At 35.0% G+C, this 19,019-nt stretch overlaps 1 protein-coding gene and 1 pseudogene across 2 annotated transcripts in view; one reads left to right on the top strand and one right to left on the bottom strand.

The window, feature by feature from the left end:
• Window positions 1-18,238, bottom strand: part of CFH (complement factor H) — a 167,608-nt gene extending 149,370 nt beyond the window's left edge. For both annotated transcript variants that reach the window (XM_044676386.1, XM_044676387.1), the window contains exon 1: window positions 18,142-18,238. In XM_044676386.1, the coding sequence (XP_044532321.1) occupies window positions 18,142-18,199 (58 nt within the window). In that variant the 5' untranslated portion in view covers window positions 18,200-18,238. The remainder of the gene's footprint in view (window positions 1-18,141) is intronic.
• On the top strand, window positions 6,771-11,000 carry LOC123244512 (annotated as a pseudogene).
• Window positions 18,239-19,019: the final 781 nt, after the last annotated feature.

The raw sequence follows: 19,019 nt of genomic DNA, 5'->3' as shown, positions 1-19,019 counted from the left end.
TCCATTGATCTAGTCTTCTATCTCTTAGCCAATACCATATTGTTTTAATGATCACTGCTTTATAGTACACTTTAAATCTGATACTGTTAGGCCCCCCATCCACTTTTTTTTTATTAGCTCCTTTGATATTCTTGATCTTTTTCCAAATGAACTTTGTTATAATTTTTTCTAGTTCTAGAAAAACATCTCTTAATAGTTTGATAGTTATGGCACTGAATAAGTAAATGAATTTTGGTAGGATTGTCATTTTTATTATATTATCTTGTCCTATCAATGAGCAACTAATGTTTTTCCAATTATTTAGATCTAGTTTTAATTGTGTGGAAAGTGCTTTATAGTTGTGTTCATATAATCCCTATGTTTGTCTTGGCAGATAGATTCCTGAGTATTTCATATTGTCTAGGGTGATTTTAAATGGAATTTCTCTTACTAACTAGTTCTAACTTTTGAAAGAACTTTATTAGTGGAAAGGAAGATGGGAGAGGTAGGGAGATTTGTGCATGAACATTACTCTTATTGGAATTGCTCAAAGAGGGAAAAACATGCACAATCAATTGGGTATAGAAATCTATCTTACTCTATAGCAGTGATTCCCAAAGTGGGTGCTACCGCCCCCTGGTTGGTGCTGCAGTGATCCAGGGAGGCGGTGATGACTACACTTTTTTTGTATTACATTCTATTCTGAGTTCAATAAATAGTTTCATAATTTCCAGGGGGCACTAAGTAATATTTTTTCTGGAAAGGGGGAGGTAGGTCAAAAAAGTTTGGGAACCACTGCTCTATAGGAATGTAGGAGGAGAAAGAGATAAGAGAAGGGGAAGGCACAGGAAAAAAAAGCAAATTGTGTATATGATGGTCAAAAGCTAACATTTTTGAGGATGGACAGAAAGAAAGGAAAGAAAAAAAAAGAATAAACAGGAGGTGAGAATTAGGATAGAGAGCAATACATAGTAATAGTATTGGTGAGTTTTTTTACAAGTCTCTTTAATAAAGGCCTCATTTTTCAAAAACATCAAAATATGAGTTGAATGTCAAAGAATCCAGTTCATTCTCCAATTCATAAATGGTAAAAGGAAAATAGGTAGTTCTCAAAGTAATTAAAGTTCTCTATAGTCATGTGAGAAAATGCTTTAAATAACTACTAATTAGAAAACTCAAATTAAAACAATTCTGAAGTATCACCCCAACTCTATTAGATTGGCTATTCTTACAGAAAAGGAAAATGACAAAACCTGTGGGTGGGTTGTAGGAAAATTGAGACACTAATGCAGTAATGGAAGAGTTGTGAACTGATTCAACCATTCTGGAGAGCAATTTGAACCTATGTCCACCAAAGGTATATGAAACAGTACATACCTTTTGACCTAGCAATTCCCAAAGAGATTAAAAAAAACAAAGAGAGGAAGGACCTATATGTACAAATACATTTAAAGCAGCTTTTTTGGTTGGGGGTAAGAATTCATCAATTAGGGATTAGCTGAGTAAGTTCTAGTATATAATTGTAATAGAATACAATTGTGCTGTAAGAAATGATGATTAGGAAAAGCTCAGAAAAACCTAGAAAGACTTAAGCAAAGTAAAGTAGAGTGAAGTAAATAGAACCAAAAGAAAACTGTACACAGTGTGAGTAATACTGTACAATGAACAACTATAAATAACTTAGCTATTTTCAGAAATACAATGATCCAAAACAATACTAAAGAACTCATGTTAAAAAAATACTATTTATGAAAAGAGAAAGAATTGATAGATTTTTAATTTGTACAAAAGCAAACTTTTTTCACTTCCTTTTCTAATTTTGTTGAGTTTCCTTCCAAAAATAAGATTATTATGGAAAAATATTTTACATGATTCCACATGCAAATGCATATCAGATTGTTTACCATCTCAGAAGGTTGTGAGTAATGTGGGAGGAAAATTTGACAATCAAAATTCCTTTATAAGTGTTGGAAACTGTTTTTCTATGTAATTGGAGAAAATAAAATAAAAAAATTTAAATCATGAGGAGAAAGAAATTGGAAAATTATGAGTATTGCCTCATAAAATTAAGAGAATCTGAAAGTAAAATCAACTTAAAGGAAGCTTGGTGAGATCCAACTAAACAAACTCATCTGAAGGGTATTTGAGGATAAAAATGTTCAAGGCAAGAAAGAAGAGAAATTTAAAAGATCTTAAAGGATTTTTAATAATAAATTCAAAGGTAGCAAAGCCAATACAGTTGTACTCTAAAATCATAGTCCTGTTACATAAAACAATCACTGACATTTGAACCAATTTTATAAAGCATTTATATCAAACAAAATCATGCAGGAAGTTACAGGAACCATTATCTAAAAGTCTCAGAAATGAAGTTTTTCAGAGAACTCTTGTTGGGATTGGGGATTTCTCAGAAATGAGGGTTGGGATGTAGTATATCAAGAATGACCTGTAAAAAAGCCTGGTCAAAAGTGTTCTGACCTGGACACGATCTAAAATTTCGTGTTACTGAGATCAAGAGTGACCCTTATAAGTTTCCCCTCCCAATTCTGTAAATTCTTCTTTTTGCCTTTAAAAACTTGTCAATATCAATGGTCAGGTTTTGAAGTGAGACGAAACCTACATACTTCTGGCCCTGTGATTTCTCTGTTAAAATAAAGCCACATATTTACTCAGAACAGTCTCCTAGCATTTTATTTTTATAGTGGCACCCCATTGAGACCAGGTCTAGACTCTGGACATGAGACCCTCAAGTGAGCCTCTGGGGATGCCTGGATACTTCTCCAAAGAACTCTGGTTCTGCACTCCTCTCATGTTCGGTCTCCTGCAGGTTCCTGTGGTTCTTCCTGTTATGTGGTCTGTTTCATGTTTGTCCTAGTTTTAGGTCTATCTGTGTTTTATAGATAGCTGATTTTTCTTTTTGATAAAATTTAGGGGAAAAATAGGTATTTTTGCATGCATACAGGGGTATTCTGGTCAAGAGCTCTTGCATCCTGAGAGAGAATATTTGGATGAGAACTCACAATTTTAAGATTTTTCCCTCATAAGAGAAGACGGTTTTCCCCAGAGGAAGTCTACTTTCATCTATGAGATAGTAGGGGGAAAAAACCTGGAAGCTTTCTTTTATGTTTTAAGTGAGAAGGTCAGGGTAAATTTTGTTCTGACAGACCTGCTTGTTCAGCAAGGTGAAATAATTTCACTTGTGGTCTGTTTTCGTCTCAGTTTTGTCACTGTTTTTATTCTTTTTTTAAGTCTTTGACATTATAAATTATATTATTTTAAGAGAAGGTTCTAAAAATACTCACCAAAAGAATTTTATATTAGTTATATACTTAGATTCCTGCTGGTCACAGTCACAGACACTTCTATCCACAGATACTGAACTTGTTATTTCCCTGTTTTGTTTATATGCACAAGAAAACCTTAGGCTCGTTACACAGGCTGTGAATTTGCTAGGAAAAAAAAAGGGAAGTGAGTTTAGCTCTATTCCACCTGACAGGCCACCCAGGAAACTGATGAAAGCATGTGGGCAGAGTAAGCTTCCTGTTCAGCTTAACATGACAAAGGTTAAAAATCATTGAGAGGAAATATGTACAACATTTCTTTTAAAAAAAACTCAACATCTGAATCAGAATTAAGATCATGTATTGGTTCCAAGGCAGAAGAATAGTGAGGGCTAGGCAATGAGGTTAACTGGCTTGCACAGAGCAAGAAAGTGTCTGAGATTAGATTTGAATTTAGGACCTTCTGTTTATAGACCTGGCTCTCATTCCACTGAGTCACCCAGCTGCCCCCATGTACATTTTAAAAGAAGCTAGAGAGTTAGTTGCTGGATATAGTGAAATAACAGAATCTGTGGAGACTATTTTTAAGAAATTTACACCTAGATGCCAGGAATTTCTTCAAGGGATTAGCTTTACATAGAAAAAAAATCAGTTAGAGACTTAGAACTTAGAATTTATTTTTCCCTTATAGAACATAAGGGAGATACTCTACTCCAGTGTTTTCTTTTCTAGTCTATTTATTTATACTATTTGTTTTAATTCATATTAACAGATGCTTTCAAGCTTTACCTTCATTTATGCCTCTACCCTCAGTCTGATTAGCTACAGGGGAGAGGACATTTTGAATAATACGATTTTGCTATTTTAAAAATATACGTATGCATAAATTTCTAAGCATTATTTACTCTCTCTTCCATCATCAATGCTGGCCATGTTGAAATGGGATCGTAACAAAAATACACATTAAAATAATCAGAAATGAAGTATATGACAGAGAGAAATACTTTTAATTTCTCCACTGGAGATTTCTAAATTATGCCTGTTTCAAAATAATGGGTTTATATGTTAAAAGTTAATAATTTTAAGTTAGGAGAATTGAACTGCTTTGAAAGTGATAAATATCAGTTCTGAATTGTTCTCTTAATATTTAGGATTTGAAAAATAGAAAACTTTCAGGTTCTGAAATCAAAATTCAGTATTTGCAAAATGTTTCCCCATTAAATTGTATAAGGCTACATGCTACTGGTGAAAGTATTTATTCCAATAATAGTTTTTAAATCCACTTGGTTGACAGTAGAACTAACTTTGTTCTCTAATATCATGCTATCAGTTACAGAAATTTCAATAATCTCATGTTCTTTAATTATTTTAGATTTGGTAAATCAAGTTAATAATGAAAAGTAAATTGAAATGCACAAAGTATCATCATATTACTAACTACTATACGCAAGGGGCTTTAATATTGTTAAACATCATTTACAGTGTGACTATTGGAAAAAGTGTTTTAAGGTTTGAGAGAGTTTTCAGAGTTATGCTCAAAATGATCCCCCGTTAAAATCTTATCAGAGGTTAATTTTTTTTAAAGCACTAAATTTAGACTGAAATTTCTGTCCAAAAACCTAAATCTTTTATTAGAAACTTTACTTTAAAACTCCTTATCATCCCCTTTCATCTTTCAATTGAAAAAATAATAATTGTATACTTACTATTATCTGTTAAGCTCCATTCTGAAGATTTTTAAATACTTGCCACTATATTCAAACATCTGTTAAAATTATCTTTTGTTTCACTTTTAGTTCGTTGCCTGATGTAATTTTGAATTCAGTTTTTTTTGTTAATTATCTTTGAATTTGAGGGTCCACTCTGAATTATATTGTATACTGTAATATTTCAATTCGATCTAAACTATTGCTATAAGTCTGACTATTTTCTACATGCAAACTGTTGCTACTACCCTGTGTTGAAACCTGCAGTTCCTCTGCTACTGCTACAATTTACATTAGGAAAAAATGTTCTTTAATATTGCTCCTGTCATACTCCTATTCCCAGTCTGATTTTTTGTATGACCCTGTAGTCAGTACACAGATTAGTAATTTCTGTCCTACCACAGAAAGTGTAATTGTCCTGGCTGGGAGAGGGTACATATCTGGGGAAGAGTTTGAGAAATTTTCAACTGCCAAGTCTTGAACTGGGGGAAAAAAAAGGAAGTAAAAAGACACCTCTTGGGCAGTTACTCAGGACAAAAGGACACCAGAGAAATTTCCTATGCAACCAGGCATGACTAAAATCTGAATTATTTGATGATCGTCTTGGACAATTATAAAATACTGGTTTGGAAAATATGTTACTGTCAACCTGTTCTTATAAAATTCTTGAGCACTATCATCCTTCCCAAAGCCCTCACTGTCATTTGTTGTTCAGATCATACCAGATAAATTGTTCCTATTCCCTTGAAGTTACAGAACAGATTCCACAGCATATAATTTATGTAGTTGTTTTTTTCATCTCTACCTCCTTCTACCAATCCAAAATGACCAACCTGGGACCATGGAACTACCAAGAATAATGCCTGAATAAACAAGTGAATATTTGGACTCTGCCTCTGACCCTCCTGGCCATAAATACTATTCTAGCAACTGTGACTCAGTTAATTATAATATCTATTACCCTTGAAGAACCATTGAAACAACAGGCATTTGTTGTTGCAGACTTTCCTTTCTAGGCCACTTCCTTTAACTCTGGACTAGAAGTACCAGCAGTCCTAATTCATTCCTGGAACAAGCATTCAATCACCCCATATATAACCATATCATCAGCCCATCTTCAAAGTACAGCTCTCTGCAGTTACTGCCAAGGGCACTCTTTCCTGTAGGACAGTCCTCAAGACTGGATCAACAACTGTCAACCCAGCAACATCCATCACCAGCAGACCCTGATACTTCCATGACAATGTCTCCACCGACCTCTGACTGTTTCCTTTCCTTTTGTTTAGTTTAATTTAGTTCTTTTCCTTCCATTGTCATCTGGAATGCCTGCTCTGGTCCATGTGTCATCCATAAAGGAATGCCCACTATGCATTTTGATTGTATTAGCCCACTGCCAGGTATATTTGGGGAGGGCATAGGCAGGGAATGTAAGAAGGAAATTTAATTAAGCAGCCCCTCATTTTTATTAGTTTAAGAATCCCTTTAATTTGACACCTTGTAACTGTTTGATTTGTAGTAAGAATATCCCAGGCAAGAAACTGTGTATGTAACCAGATTAAGCATGTAGCTTCAGGATAATACCTGAGCTATAATTTCAAGTCTGTGTATTGTTATTATAATTTTAAGTGTGTGTTCTTATTTTGTTAATCCTAAATGTGAATCCATTTTATAATGTAGCTCTATCAAACCAATCTATGCAGGAAGTTACAGGGGCCAGAAATCATCCAAAGTTCTCAGAGACCAGGTCTCTCAGAGAACTCTTGTGGGATTGAGGATTTCTCAGAACTGAGGGCTGGAATGTACAATGTCAAGAACAGCCTATAAAGAAGCTTTTGACCTGTCTGTGATGTATAATTTCCTGTTACTTACATCAAGAGTCACCCTTGTAAGTCCTCCCTCACCAACTCTTTAAGTTCTTCTTTTTGCCTTTAAAAACCTTTAAAAAAATCATCACCAATGATGAAGGCCTCAGATTTTGAATTGGGGGCAACCTGCAGACCTCTGGTTCTGTGATTTCTCTTACACAATAAAGCCAGACATCTACCCAGAAGGATTTCCCAGCAACTCTTTTTTAAAAAATTAACAGAAGCCTTGAGAGTTGGTGGTAGAGATGAGAAGGGAGACCATTCCAAGGCTGAGGGAGAGCCAGAGTAAATGCCCAGAGCTGAGAGAGATGGAATGTCTTTTTTTACAGAATAGCAAAGAGACCAGATGTCACCGGATAGAACAGTAAGGAGCAGGGAGTAGAAATAGATTAAGACAGGAGAGGCCAAGGTTATGAAAGGGTTTAAATGACATATGAAGGACTTTGTAATTGATCCTGGTGATGATATGGAGTCACTAAAGTTTATTGGAGAGGAGGAAAGGGGATAGTGGGCATTATATGATCAGATTTATGCTACAGGAAAATCACCTTGGTGGTTAAATGGAGGATGCCCTTTCTCATTACACATACAAAGACTCACTTTTCTTTCACTGGTCTCCTATTGCACAAGAGCTAATTAATTGCCCACTATCACTTGGGTTTTGCTTCTCTGCTTGCTGCTTTCCACTGTGGTAGCCTGCCTCCCTGTTCACTGCTGTCTGTTGTTATTAGGATCCTTATCTATATCTGTTAATCCACCATTACTGCTGGGGCCCACATTTTTGCCCACTGCCCCAGCCAACACTACTGGAATCTAGTGCCCATTGCCCCCATGTCTGTGCCTAATTTCTCTGCCCAGTGTGACAGAAATAAGTATCTTCCGATATGTATGTTTTAATGAGGAAATAATAGCACGTATGCAAAAAAGTAAGATACAAAGAAAATTGTGGGGTGATAGAGAGCACTACAAAACAAGAGATCAGGGAATACTTTATGGAGGCATCAGTGCTTGTCTGCTTTAAAAAAGACAAGGATTCTGAGATATGGGAATGATGAGTGTGTTCTAGGTATAAGTTACTTCTTGTGGGAATGTACAATAACAAGAAATAGAATGTTGGTTTAGCCAAAACATTATGAAATAATTTTATAAATAAATGTTGTTAGCAGATCATGAAGTTTCTTAAAAGTTAGTCTAAGGACTCTGTGTTTGCAGGTGATGGGAAGGAGTAGAAAAGGGCTTTTGTATATGTATTTAACATTAATACTTTTTTTTCCATTCTATACAGTTTATCAAATTTTTACTTAACACTATGCTTTCTAGTTACACAGTGCAATGTATGGAAAACCCCTTGGGGGGCAGTGATAAGGAACTTTTAATGGATTGTGTAAGCTTAAATTAATATACAATAACTCCAAATATTATATTGTATAAGATTTATTAATAATTACTAGAAGTAAGGGAATAAAAAGGTAATTATCTAACAAAATAAAACCATGTGCCCAAGATAATCTACCTGCTCAAAAAGCCCACTCCACCAAAGCCATGACAGGAAGACAAGAGGAAGAGAGGCAGAAAAAGGGAGAATTTCTATCCTGCCTACATCAGTACATAACAACAGGAAGAGAGTGGGGTACTGGGAAATGGAGTTCAAGGGTACATGATTTCTAAGTACACAATTGCCATATTTATGATTTTGTTTAGGTTGAGAAAAAAATCTTGTCATAATTTTATCACTTAAATATAAGCAGTTAATGTTTATGTAATTTAGGAAGAAAGCTAATAAAATGTTTTGTGAATTTATATTTGTCATCCCTCCTTTGGGCTACTCATCTTAAAGTCAGCACTCACAGCATTTCAGGTTGTGTCACCAGGGTGGGTCTCAAGTTTCTAGGGAGGCCAAGAGAATTACCTTCCTAATACTTTATAGCTTATATGAGAGCCCCATCTGAAATGTTTAACATTTCAAATCAGCCAATACATATGATGAGTTCTTATTAAAGGAATTTATCAACATGACAAAGTAAAAACAATGGCAGCAAAACTTTCCCTCATAAACCTGGATTGCATTCTCTCATAATCACACAGAGCATCCTTGGGAACAGTGGATTCAAATCTAGAGTAAAAGGAGAGTAAGACATTCATGGAGTACACACATGGAGTTAAGGCAATTCCTAACTCCTAGTAATAAAAAGTCTAAAAATCCTGTTTTTTCAAAAAAGTCTCCAAATAGCTCCCAAATGAGTGTGGCATTTGTGCTAGATGGATTACTTAACTGAGCTTGTCCTTCATCAGATGATGCAGAGTTCTATGGAATCTGCCCCTCCCCTGTTCAATTGGGATCATTTCTCATAGGTTATATTGTCTCTGTTGCCAGATGGTCATTTTTTTTCATTTCTCAAAGCTCCTGCATTGATCAAAGATTATCTGTCTATCGATGTTTGCCTAAAGTTTGTGGCCTTACTTTCTTAACAGTGCCTCAAACTTCCAAGTACTAGAGAAGTGAGGAACCATTACATAGGATTTGTCCTCTGGATAAGAATCTGCTAGATATTACGACCCATGCTGTGAATATGTATGTGAATAGTTACATACTACTACTACCACCACCACCAACAACAACAACAACAACAACCACCACACGACCACCAGCAAAACTGCATCAATTTTTTCACTTAAGCCTCAAGAAAAAGCTGTTTGAAAGAGGACTCCTGCTCTGCACATGTCCTGGGCTTCCAGGGAGCAGCAGCAGTAGAGGTCCTACTCACAAGGGGCCTCAGAACTATTCCAAATTCCTGTTCCTGAGAAGCCAAAGATACTAGGAATTCAGAAGCTGAGCACTGTCTCTAACAGCAAGGTGCTTTCTGAGTTTTCCTCAACCCCCAATCTCTTAGCATAAGACTCCAAGGCTGAAGTGGACCTTGTTTTTAAGAACTCTGGGGCTGTGTGTCAGGATTTGGGCCAGCTCATGAACTCCAGTGGGTCTCACAAGGACCTGGCAGGTAAGTACCAGGCAGATATTGGAAAAAGCTATTCAGTTGCCTGGGGCAGAACAGCTTAAGGCTTTAAAAGCTTTTGTGGAAGCAATAGTAAATGAGAATGTCAGTCTAGTGATCCCTTGGCAGTTGCTGACTGATTTCTGCACACACCTATCTAATCTACCTGACAGCTCCACCAAAGAAATCTCTCATTTCACCTTGGAAAAGATCCAGCTCAGAGTCGTTTCATTTGAGGAGCAGGTTGCTTCAATAAGGCAGTATCTTACATCAATATATGAGAAAGAAGACTGGAGAAATGCTGCACAAGTGTTGGTGGGAATTCCCTTGGAAACAGGACAAAAGCAGTATAATGTGAATTATAAAATGGAGACTTATCTGAAAATTGCCAGGCTTTATCTGGAAGATAATGACCCAGTGCAGGCATAGGTTGACATCAACTGAGCTTCCCTACTCCAGAATGAATCAACTAATGAACAATTGCAGATCCATTACAACGTGTGTTATGCTTGTGTTCTTGATTATAGAAGGAAGTTCATTGAAGCTGCCCAAACATACAATAAGCTCTCATCCAAGATGACAGTCCATGAAAGTGAGTCACCAGAGTGCTTTGCACTGTGCCATCTTAGCATCAGCAGGACAGTTTGCAGCCTATGGAATTCTAGAGAAAATGTATCTAGATTAGATTATTACAGGAAATCAGCTTCAAGAATTTGCTGTTAGGTTGACATCTCACCAAAAAACAACTGCAGTTGATGTGTTTTTAAGAGAAAGTATGATCTAGGGGAAAGAACCATGTGTCTAGGCTTAGCTCTGGTACTGATCAGCAATATGACTTTGTGTTCCAGCATCTTGGACAGAGCTTTCATTGAGCACAATTTCTTGCCTGCAAGCAAGTTATATAATAATATTATGTTTGAAGAGCTTGGAACTCTTTTAGAGATCCCTGAAGCTAAGGCAGAGAAGATAGCATCTCAAATGATTACAGAAGGACATAGGAATGGATTTATAGATCATACTGATGGAATAGTTCATTTTGAAACCCTGGAGGTTTTGCCGACATGGGACAAACAGATTCAATCATGTTGTTTTCATATGAATAACCTTTTGAAGAAGATAAATCAGACAATCCCAGAGAGGACAGCACAGGCCACGGAAGCTCAGATATCCCAGTGACTCAACATTAATTTGATGGCTTCTATGATGTCTCCTTCTTCCTTATACAGATTAATTTCACTACAGCTCCAAAGAATCTGTATTGTGACCCTCCACATTTCAGTGTCCTCTTACAGCAGAGTATTTAAAGAAGAATAATTTCAGAAGAGATGGTATGAATGAACACTTGAAAATGTGTAAATCCTTAGTCCCCCTGTTTGGTGGGTGTCCATCTATCAGACTAACTCAGTTGTTTTAAAGGAATTTGTTTAAATTGATGGAAAGAAATCTCTGTAACTAAAAATATTTGCTATGGTGCTTTACCTTGTGGTATGTTGTATATGTGCTTTATTGCTCTCTAACATTCCAATAAAGAGGGGAATGAGGCAAAAAAAAAGAACTCTGGTAGATTCCCTTAATATTCTCCCTCTCCCTGCTTCCTCCCTACACCCCTACCTACTCCCCTGGATTCGGAGTGAGGGTCTCTGACACTGTTCTAGCTCTGATTCCGGTGCTCATTCTTAATAGTCCCTGGAGGTAGAGGTCTCTAATCAAATGGTTCCCCCATCAAACAGTGGCAGGACAATTTCTACCTCCTGAATCCCTCATTCCTACATTATAAGGAAGATATTTCATTATTCCCCCCCCAAAGCCCTGGCTGAAAGGTCAAAAACTCTCCTTCAACTTGAATCTTTGCACTTTTACATTCTCTCCATCTTCTTGTGCTGAGAGAAGAGAGTGATTTACAGTGTCAGGAAATGCAGAGAGGTCAAGACGAATGAAATTTTTTTAAAAAGTCATTAGATTTGGCAATTAAAAGATCATTAATAATTTTGGTGAGAGTAGTTTCAGTTGAATAATAAAGATGGAAGGCAATTATAGAAAGCATAAAAAATCAGAGAAGAGAATGATGACCTATTGTAGATATCCTTCTCAAGGAGTTTACAAAAGGGAGAAAGGCACAAGCATTCATTAAACATGGGCCAGGTATTGTTTTAAAATCTTTATGAATAGGGGGCAGCTGGGTAGCTCAGTGGAGTGAGAGTCAGGCCTAGAGACAGGAGGTCCTAGGTTCAAACCCGGCCTCAGCCACTTCCCAGCTGTGTGACCCTGGGCAAGTCACTTGACCCCCATTGCCCACCCTTACCAATCTTCCACCTATGAGACAATACACCGAAATACAAGGGTTTAAAAAAATGAAAGAAAATAGAATAAAATCTTTATGAATATTATCTCACAAGAGAATGATGGGGGGGACAATTTGTTAGAGAATCTGGGAGAGAGATTACTTTGGCAAGAAGGAGCCCACCTTATTATGTAAAAGAGGAGAAAGTATCAGAAGGCATCTTGGTTGTATGAGATGAAAAAGAGAGGAGAATAGCACAGTGAAATTTGAGACAAAATATTCAGTTTAGAAGGTAAAGGGAAGAAGCACCATAAGAGGATTGTTAAGGGATGAAAAGGTTTGAAAAACTTGTGTGCTAAGTGGGATAGTACTCAATTAGGGAAATGTAAAAGGGTTGCTTTTAAACTATTTCATAAATTTGCTTGAAAGTTTACCTCAAGAATCACTTAAAAAAACAAACAAACAATAACCTTTCATCTTAGATTAAATATTGTGTATTGGTTCTAAGGCATAAAAATCATCAAGACTCCAATGGGAGTTAAGTGGCTTGCCCAGGGTCACACAGCTAGGAAGTGTCTGGGGACAAATTTGACCTCAGGATCTCATATCTCTAGACCTGGCATCCTCCTCAAGTATCACTTCTTATGAAACTTTCTCAAGCCACTTAGTGCATATTTCATCCTGAAATTACACTAGGTCCTCAAATTTCAGGGATGTAATATTCCTAGGAAATGGCATGAAAGTCAGAAACGCAAATATTGATACATTGAACCTATGGAACGAGGGGAATAGATTCCCAATGCCATAAAAAACTGTAATCTTTAACTAGCAAATGCTGAAAATATACTTTTCTACATACAATTCTTTGTAGCAAAACAATATTTCTCATCATAGGCACTCATCCTAACACGGTAATCATGAAATAATCCAAAAAATGAAGTACACAAAATAAAATTTGTAACATACAAAACATTTTCTTAGCTAGTAATTCCCTAGAATTCAATGACCTTTGGTCCTAACATCTCAAGTAATCAATTTGTTTTTTAGATAATGTTTACTTTTTATAGCATGTGAAATGTATAGTACAATAAATGGTTTCCTCCTTTTTGTTGTTTTAGTGAATCTTAATAAATGTCACATTTCATGCTAACAGTGACTGCTGACTGGAGTTTATTTAGCATGGTGTTTATCTAACACTTTTATATCCCTGACTAAGCAGTATCACTGATGTTGCATGCTTAGACTTTGAGCCCAAAGAACTTGCACTGGTCTTTGAGGTCATAATTACAGTCCCAAACTTCAATTTTAAATGCAAACAATGGAAATATGCAATGAATTCACAAGTTCTTCATAAGTGTAGCAAGAATAAAACCAGTGAAGAATACCAGTCATACCACAAACTTGTGCACATCTGATCTCTCATTTTTTTCTAATCCAAGAATAGCTTTGAATGTGCCATTGCCAATACCAAGTGAAAACTGGGTTACTAATAAAATCATAGGAATATGTATAAATTTTGAAGATTTAATATTCTTTGTATTTACTTATCTTTTAACATAAACTATCTTTCCAGTTAAATGTAACTCCTTAAGGGCAGCAACTGTTTCCTTTTTCAAGTTATTATCTTTATCCCCCAATATCTAGCACTGTCTCCCATGTAGTAAATGTTTTAAAAAGTTTGGTCAATTGCATTGCACCTTAAGAGCTTCATAATAAATCTTTACTGTCCCTATTTTACAAATAAAGAAACTGAAATTCAGATATATATAAAGTAAAATCCACAACATATGACTTCAGATTTCAAAGGGACTTTAGAAATCATCCAGTCTAAACCTCTCCTTTAAAGATGGAGAAATTTGAGGTCCTGAGTTGTTATGAGATTTGCCTAAGGAATCATGATATTGTCACAGCTACAATTGAACTCAAAATTTTCTGATTCCTATAAAATGCTCTTGCCATTTCATATCATGATACTTCCTTTCAAGTAATTTAATAAAATTTATTAAAATTTAATAAAAGTCTCCATGTGATGGATGCTAAAGCAACAATTATTTCCATGGAAAAATAAAATTTGATTTTTGATGTCAGATCAAAGCAATATAAAATATATTTTTACTTTTCTAGTAGCCATTGTGTACCACAAAAACAGAAATCATTTAAGAGTGTCATTTTCATTTTGGATTGTCAGAAGATTATTAAGATTAATTGGTCTAATAACTGGTAAATGTTGGAACCTAAATCTACTCAGTTCATGTGACCATAGATTTAGAGGTAGAAAAGATCTTACCTAATTCCAGAAATTCCCAAGTAAATTTCTAACACTGTATCATAGAATTTTGCCCTTTATACCAATAGTTATCCAACATTTAATCCTCAACAACTTGGAGAACTCCAGAACAATTCAATACCATATCTGATTCAATTATCTTATTTAACAGATGAGGAAACTGAATCCCCTGCAGAAGTGAACTGACTCAACCCAAGTCATATATGTATATATATATATATGTATATATATAGTACAGCCATTGTTCTAATTCAGATTCTCAAGCTCTGAGTACACTTATTTCATTGTGCATTTTTGATCTCTCATGATTTTCTTTTTTTTCCATTATACTAAATTGCTTCCATGAGTAAAGCCACAATATAGGGGATACTGGTTAGCTATGGAGTATTAAGAAAAGGAATATAGAACAGCAGGGGAAAAGTTCTGAAAGCAGACATGAAAAAAGCAACTTTTTCCCATTTTATAATTTTGATAGAGTACTATGCTGATGTGGCCATAGGAGAACTTTTATGGAGGATAAACATAAGGGAAGAGAAGAATACATAACCTGGAGTATTTTACTTAAAGACAATGGTGAAGATTGAGAATATCATGAGTCAAAAGGTTTTACGATAGAAAAATATAATGTGCAGACTTTGATAACTTTTTTGGATTCTTTCAAATAGGCTAAAAATTATCAATGCAACTTTAATCACAGTGAATTTTCACCTATCTGACTCTAGAAGCCTGATCATCTGAGTCACCCAGATAGTTATGTTTGAATTTAAAGATACAATGAGAATAGAGTATGAATCGGAAGCAGAATGGTAGGATGGAATTTCTTCAATGGATAAAGCCAATGAATGAAGAAATGTGGCCTTACATAATGGATAAAGCCAATACATAAAAAGTGAAATGGATATGGGTGAGAATCATGGTCAAAATTCTAACAGTATATAACAGAAAACAATAGAGAGCAATTGTCTCCATGATACAAAGTTTCATATTTATGATCATCCTCAGTGGTGTATGAACATAATAAAATGTATCTTGATTTTACAGAGGGTTTGTCAAATTCTCACACAATATTCTTGTAAAAAAAAGACAGAAAAACATGGAATGCAAGATAGTTCCTTCAGATAAATTTACAAAATTTTGGACCAGATATGTCCAAAGAAATTTCTAAAATATGCCATAGGACTCTGCTCTTTAAACCATACATTTTTTCCACCTTTTATCATCAACAACTTAGAGGAGTTCTGGACAACTAAATGCTCTTCTGTCTGTCTGTATCTCTCTCTCTCTCTCTCTCTCTCTCTCTCTCTCTCTCTCTCTCTCTCCCTCTCTCTCTCTCTCTCTCTCTCTCTATCTATCTATCTTTCTCTCCCCTCCCCAGATATGTGTGTGTATACACACATATATAGGTCCTACTCTGTGTAAGAGAGTATTTTAAGTGCTAGAAATAAAAAGATAATAGATATAATCCTTGTCCTCAAGGAGATTACATTCTATTAGGAGAGATATAACATGCAAATCAATAAATACAGCAAAAGGTAAAATACAATATTTGCACAGAGGAGATCAAGATAATGTCCTTTAAGAGAAATTGAAGTCATCAAGGAAGACTTCACAGTAAAGAATTTATTGGAAGTAGGTCTTGAAAGATGTATTATACAATCCAGATGGACCGTTTGGGCAAATGTATGAAAGGGCAGATTGGTACCTTTTATTTTTAGAACACTTTTATTTCCAAATATACATATTCTTATCCCTCTCCCCATACATACAACACCCCTTTGTAACAACAATTTTAAAAAGACAGACAAAAAAATAGTTAAGTAAAAGTAAATAAAACATTAGCTCTAAATGACAATATATATAATATTCTATCTTGCCAAAGAACAGAAGGAGATATACATTATCAGCTTTACTCTAGAGCCAAGTTGGATCATTGCAATTATAATGTTTAGGTTTGTTTTTGTTGTCATTGTTTAGTCTCACTCCAGTTTTTAAAACCTTATTGTTACCTTCAGCTATGCTTGGCCCTCTCCTTCATGTCTCTTATCTAATAAATTAGAATATACTATTTATTCTACCTTCCTTCTGTATTCCTTATTCCCATCATGTAGAGGATAGGTCCTTGCCACCACCTACCCTATAAACATATGAATAAAAATATGTGACATTAAAAATAAGTAAATAAAAATAAATGGATAATATTCAAACTCTTCAGTCCTTACATTCCAGATCTTCAAAATTATGGCACCTCAATACCTTTCTAAATTTCACTCTTCTTGCTTTCCACATAATCTATCTTCCAGCCTAAGTTGAGCTATCACTCCTCTCTCCCACCTCATCTATCCCCATCCTCAACACAGCTGATACTTCTTCACCTTATACAATATTTTTTTCTAATTCCTATGCATGGAATTTCTACCAGTGCATCCTCACACTTACATACTTACACTCTGACTTGTTTAATCCTTTAAAGGTTTCAACTCAGTCTTTAATTCAAGACTTTAATTCAATCAATCTGTGAACTTTAAATATATATGTAATATTATATTACATAGACATGATATTTCTGATAACCCTAAGAATAACAATAGTTGGTATCGATATAATACTTTAAGGTTTGTGAAACATTTCACATGTAGAATTTTATTAGATCTTCACAACAACCTGGTAAGTTAGGTGATAAAGGTATCATTGTCCCCATTTTGCAGATGAGGATTCTTAAAGCCTAGACTGATTATACGAACTGTTCACTGTCACACATTTAGTTAATATCAGAGATAATATTTGAACCCAGATCTTGGTTGACTTCAAATTCAGAATTTTTCATATTATGTTGTGACTTTTTCCTCAAATAAAAGATACTTAATACAGGCAGATGAAATATATGACCAATATCAATCCCAGTTATCCCCTACCTTACAAGCAATAAAAGTAAAGTGCCCAAAGCCAAATCTACCAATTTGCTGTGAAACACTAAAATTCACTTAAAATCTATGTATGATAACAGAAACTCATTCATACATTTTCTCACCATTCCGAGGCCTATCTCATTCTGTTTTCCTACTAGAATACTGCATTTTGTAGAGAATTTTCTTGTAATTCACATTATAAATATAACTTGAAAGGAACTTAATTATGGATCAAAGTTATCAGTTCATAGATTTAATTTTCTACAAATTTGAATTGATGATATTTTTTATGTTATTGTGAGGAATTTTTGTTCATGGTAGATTAGATTTTTTTTCAAAAAACACCTAGGTTATTGGCAATTGAAAAGAAAAAAAATGTAAACTCTAGGTAATGATTCTATCTAGACTAGCTATCAATCCAGTAATAATAGCATGGTTGTTTACTATATTTGTCATATAATTTACTATACAATATTCATGAAAAGTTCCCAGAACAGTAAAACAAAAACTCAACAAAACAAGTTTGTTTGGTTTAGCAATATTTTACTTAATGAATTGAGCAAATACTCTTTCAGAAACCTCAAAAATTACTACTTCAAAAATAATTTATAATATTTTCCAGGAAATAAAATTTAAAAAAACGAAAATCTAAATGCACCACTGAAAGTGATGCCATGTTTAACATATCCGTATGTGTATCAGCTCTCAATAAACTATAGAACAAGAATACAGCTATAGTCTTTAATTTGATTCCTCCTCCCCAGTACATCTGTGTAAAGCATATTAACAAATGCTTTTTAGTTTTCTTACAGGTAAACAAAAGCCTGTCCCCAGAATCCTTACCTTGTGCAGCACAGATATTCCATAACAGAAGTAAAGCAATTTTTACTGGAAATCTCATTTTTTGGACCTGTAAGCAGGACACATTTAGGATCTGTTATTGCTGAGACTGCGAAATGTTCTCTTCTGACTCCTAAAAATGAGATCTTGTTTCAGAGGTTGAAAAATACTCCCTGAATAAAGTCCACTAACTAAATGTCCCACCTACCAGAAACTTGAGCAAAGCTTAAAAAAAATAGCTAACAAAAACCAAACCACAAAACTCAACGAATCTGCACCCATTCCTTGCCAGGGTTTGAACGGGATTCTCTGTATCCTCCCACTGACTGCTAAAGTTCTGATCTCCACTCTGATTCGTCGTTAAAAACATAGGCATGTTCACATTTGGAATATTTTCAAGTTTTGGGATTGTGTAAAGAATTAGTTAAAGAATACTTTCTGCATGTACCCCCACTTCAACTTACTGGAATTTAATGACTGCTTAATTAAACCCATTCAAAAAGGGGGGGTAGTAATGGGAAGAGAGAGGAAGTAAAGAGTGACTTTTTTTTTTTAAATCTTTCATTTACAGTACTTCAGATTGACCAATGCTTTCACAATCGACTCAGATAACTTGTGTAAACTTTGCAAAGAATGCAGTTCTGACCTATCCTGTTGCCTGCTTCTTTAGCAACCCATTAATGCTATTTTTCTCACCCCAGAAGCATAAAGCAACAGATTCTCACTCGGTCCTAATAAATCATCAAAGGATTTTAAGTCATGAAAAATAACTGCTAATTTTCCCAGACTACAAAATCTCATAAAAAAGGTTCTTTATTCTTTTTCTCCACTCCCTGTAATTTTATCTGTTTTATTTCCTGAGCCAGACTGCTGGGTTATGT

Source organism: Gracilinanus agilis, chromosome 4 (genome assembly GCF_016433145.1).
Source record: "Gracilinanus agilis isolate LMUSP501 chromosome 4, AgileGrace, whole genome shotgun sequence".
Classification (NCBI taxonomy): domain Eukaryota; kingdom Metazoa; phylum Chordata; class Mammalia; order Didelphimorphia; family Didelphidae; genus Gracilinanus; species Gracilinanus agilis.
The sequence above is the reverse complement of the archived record's forward strand: the minus strand, read 5'-3'. Positions and strand labels throughout refer to the sequence as shown.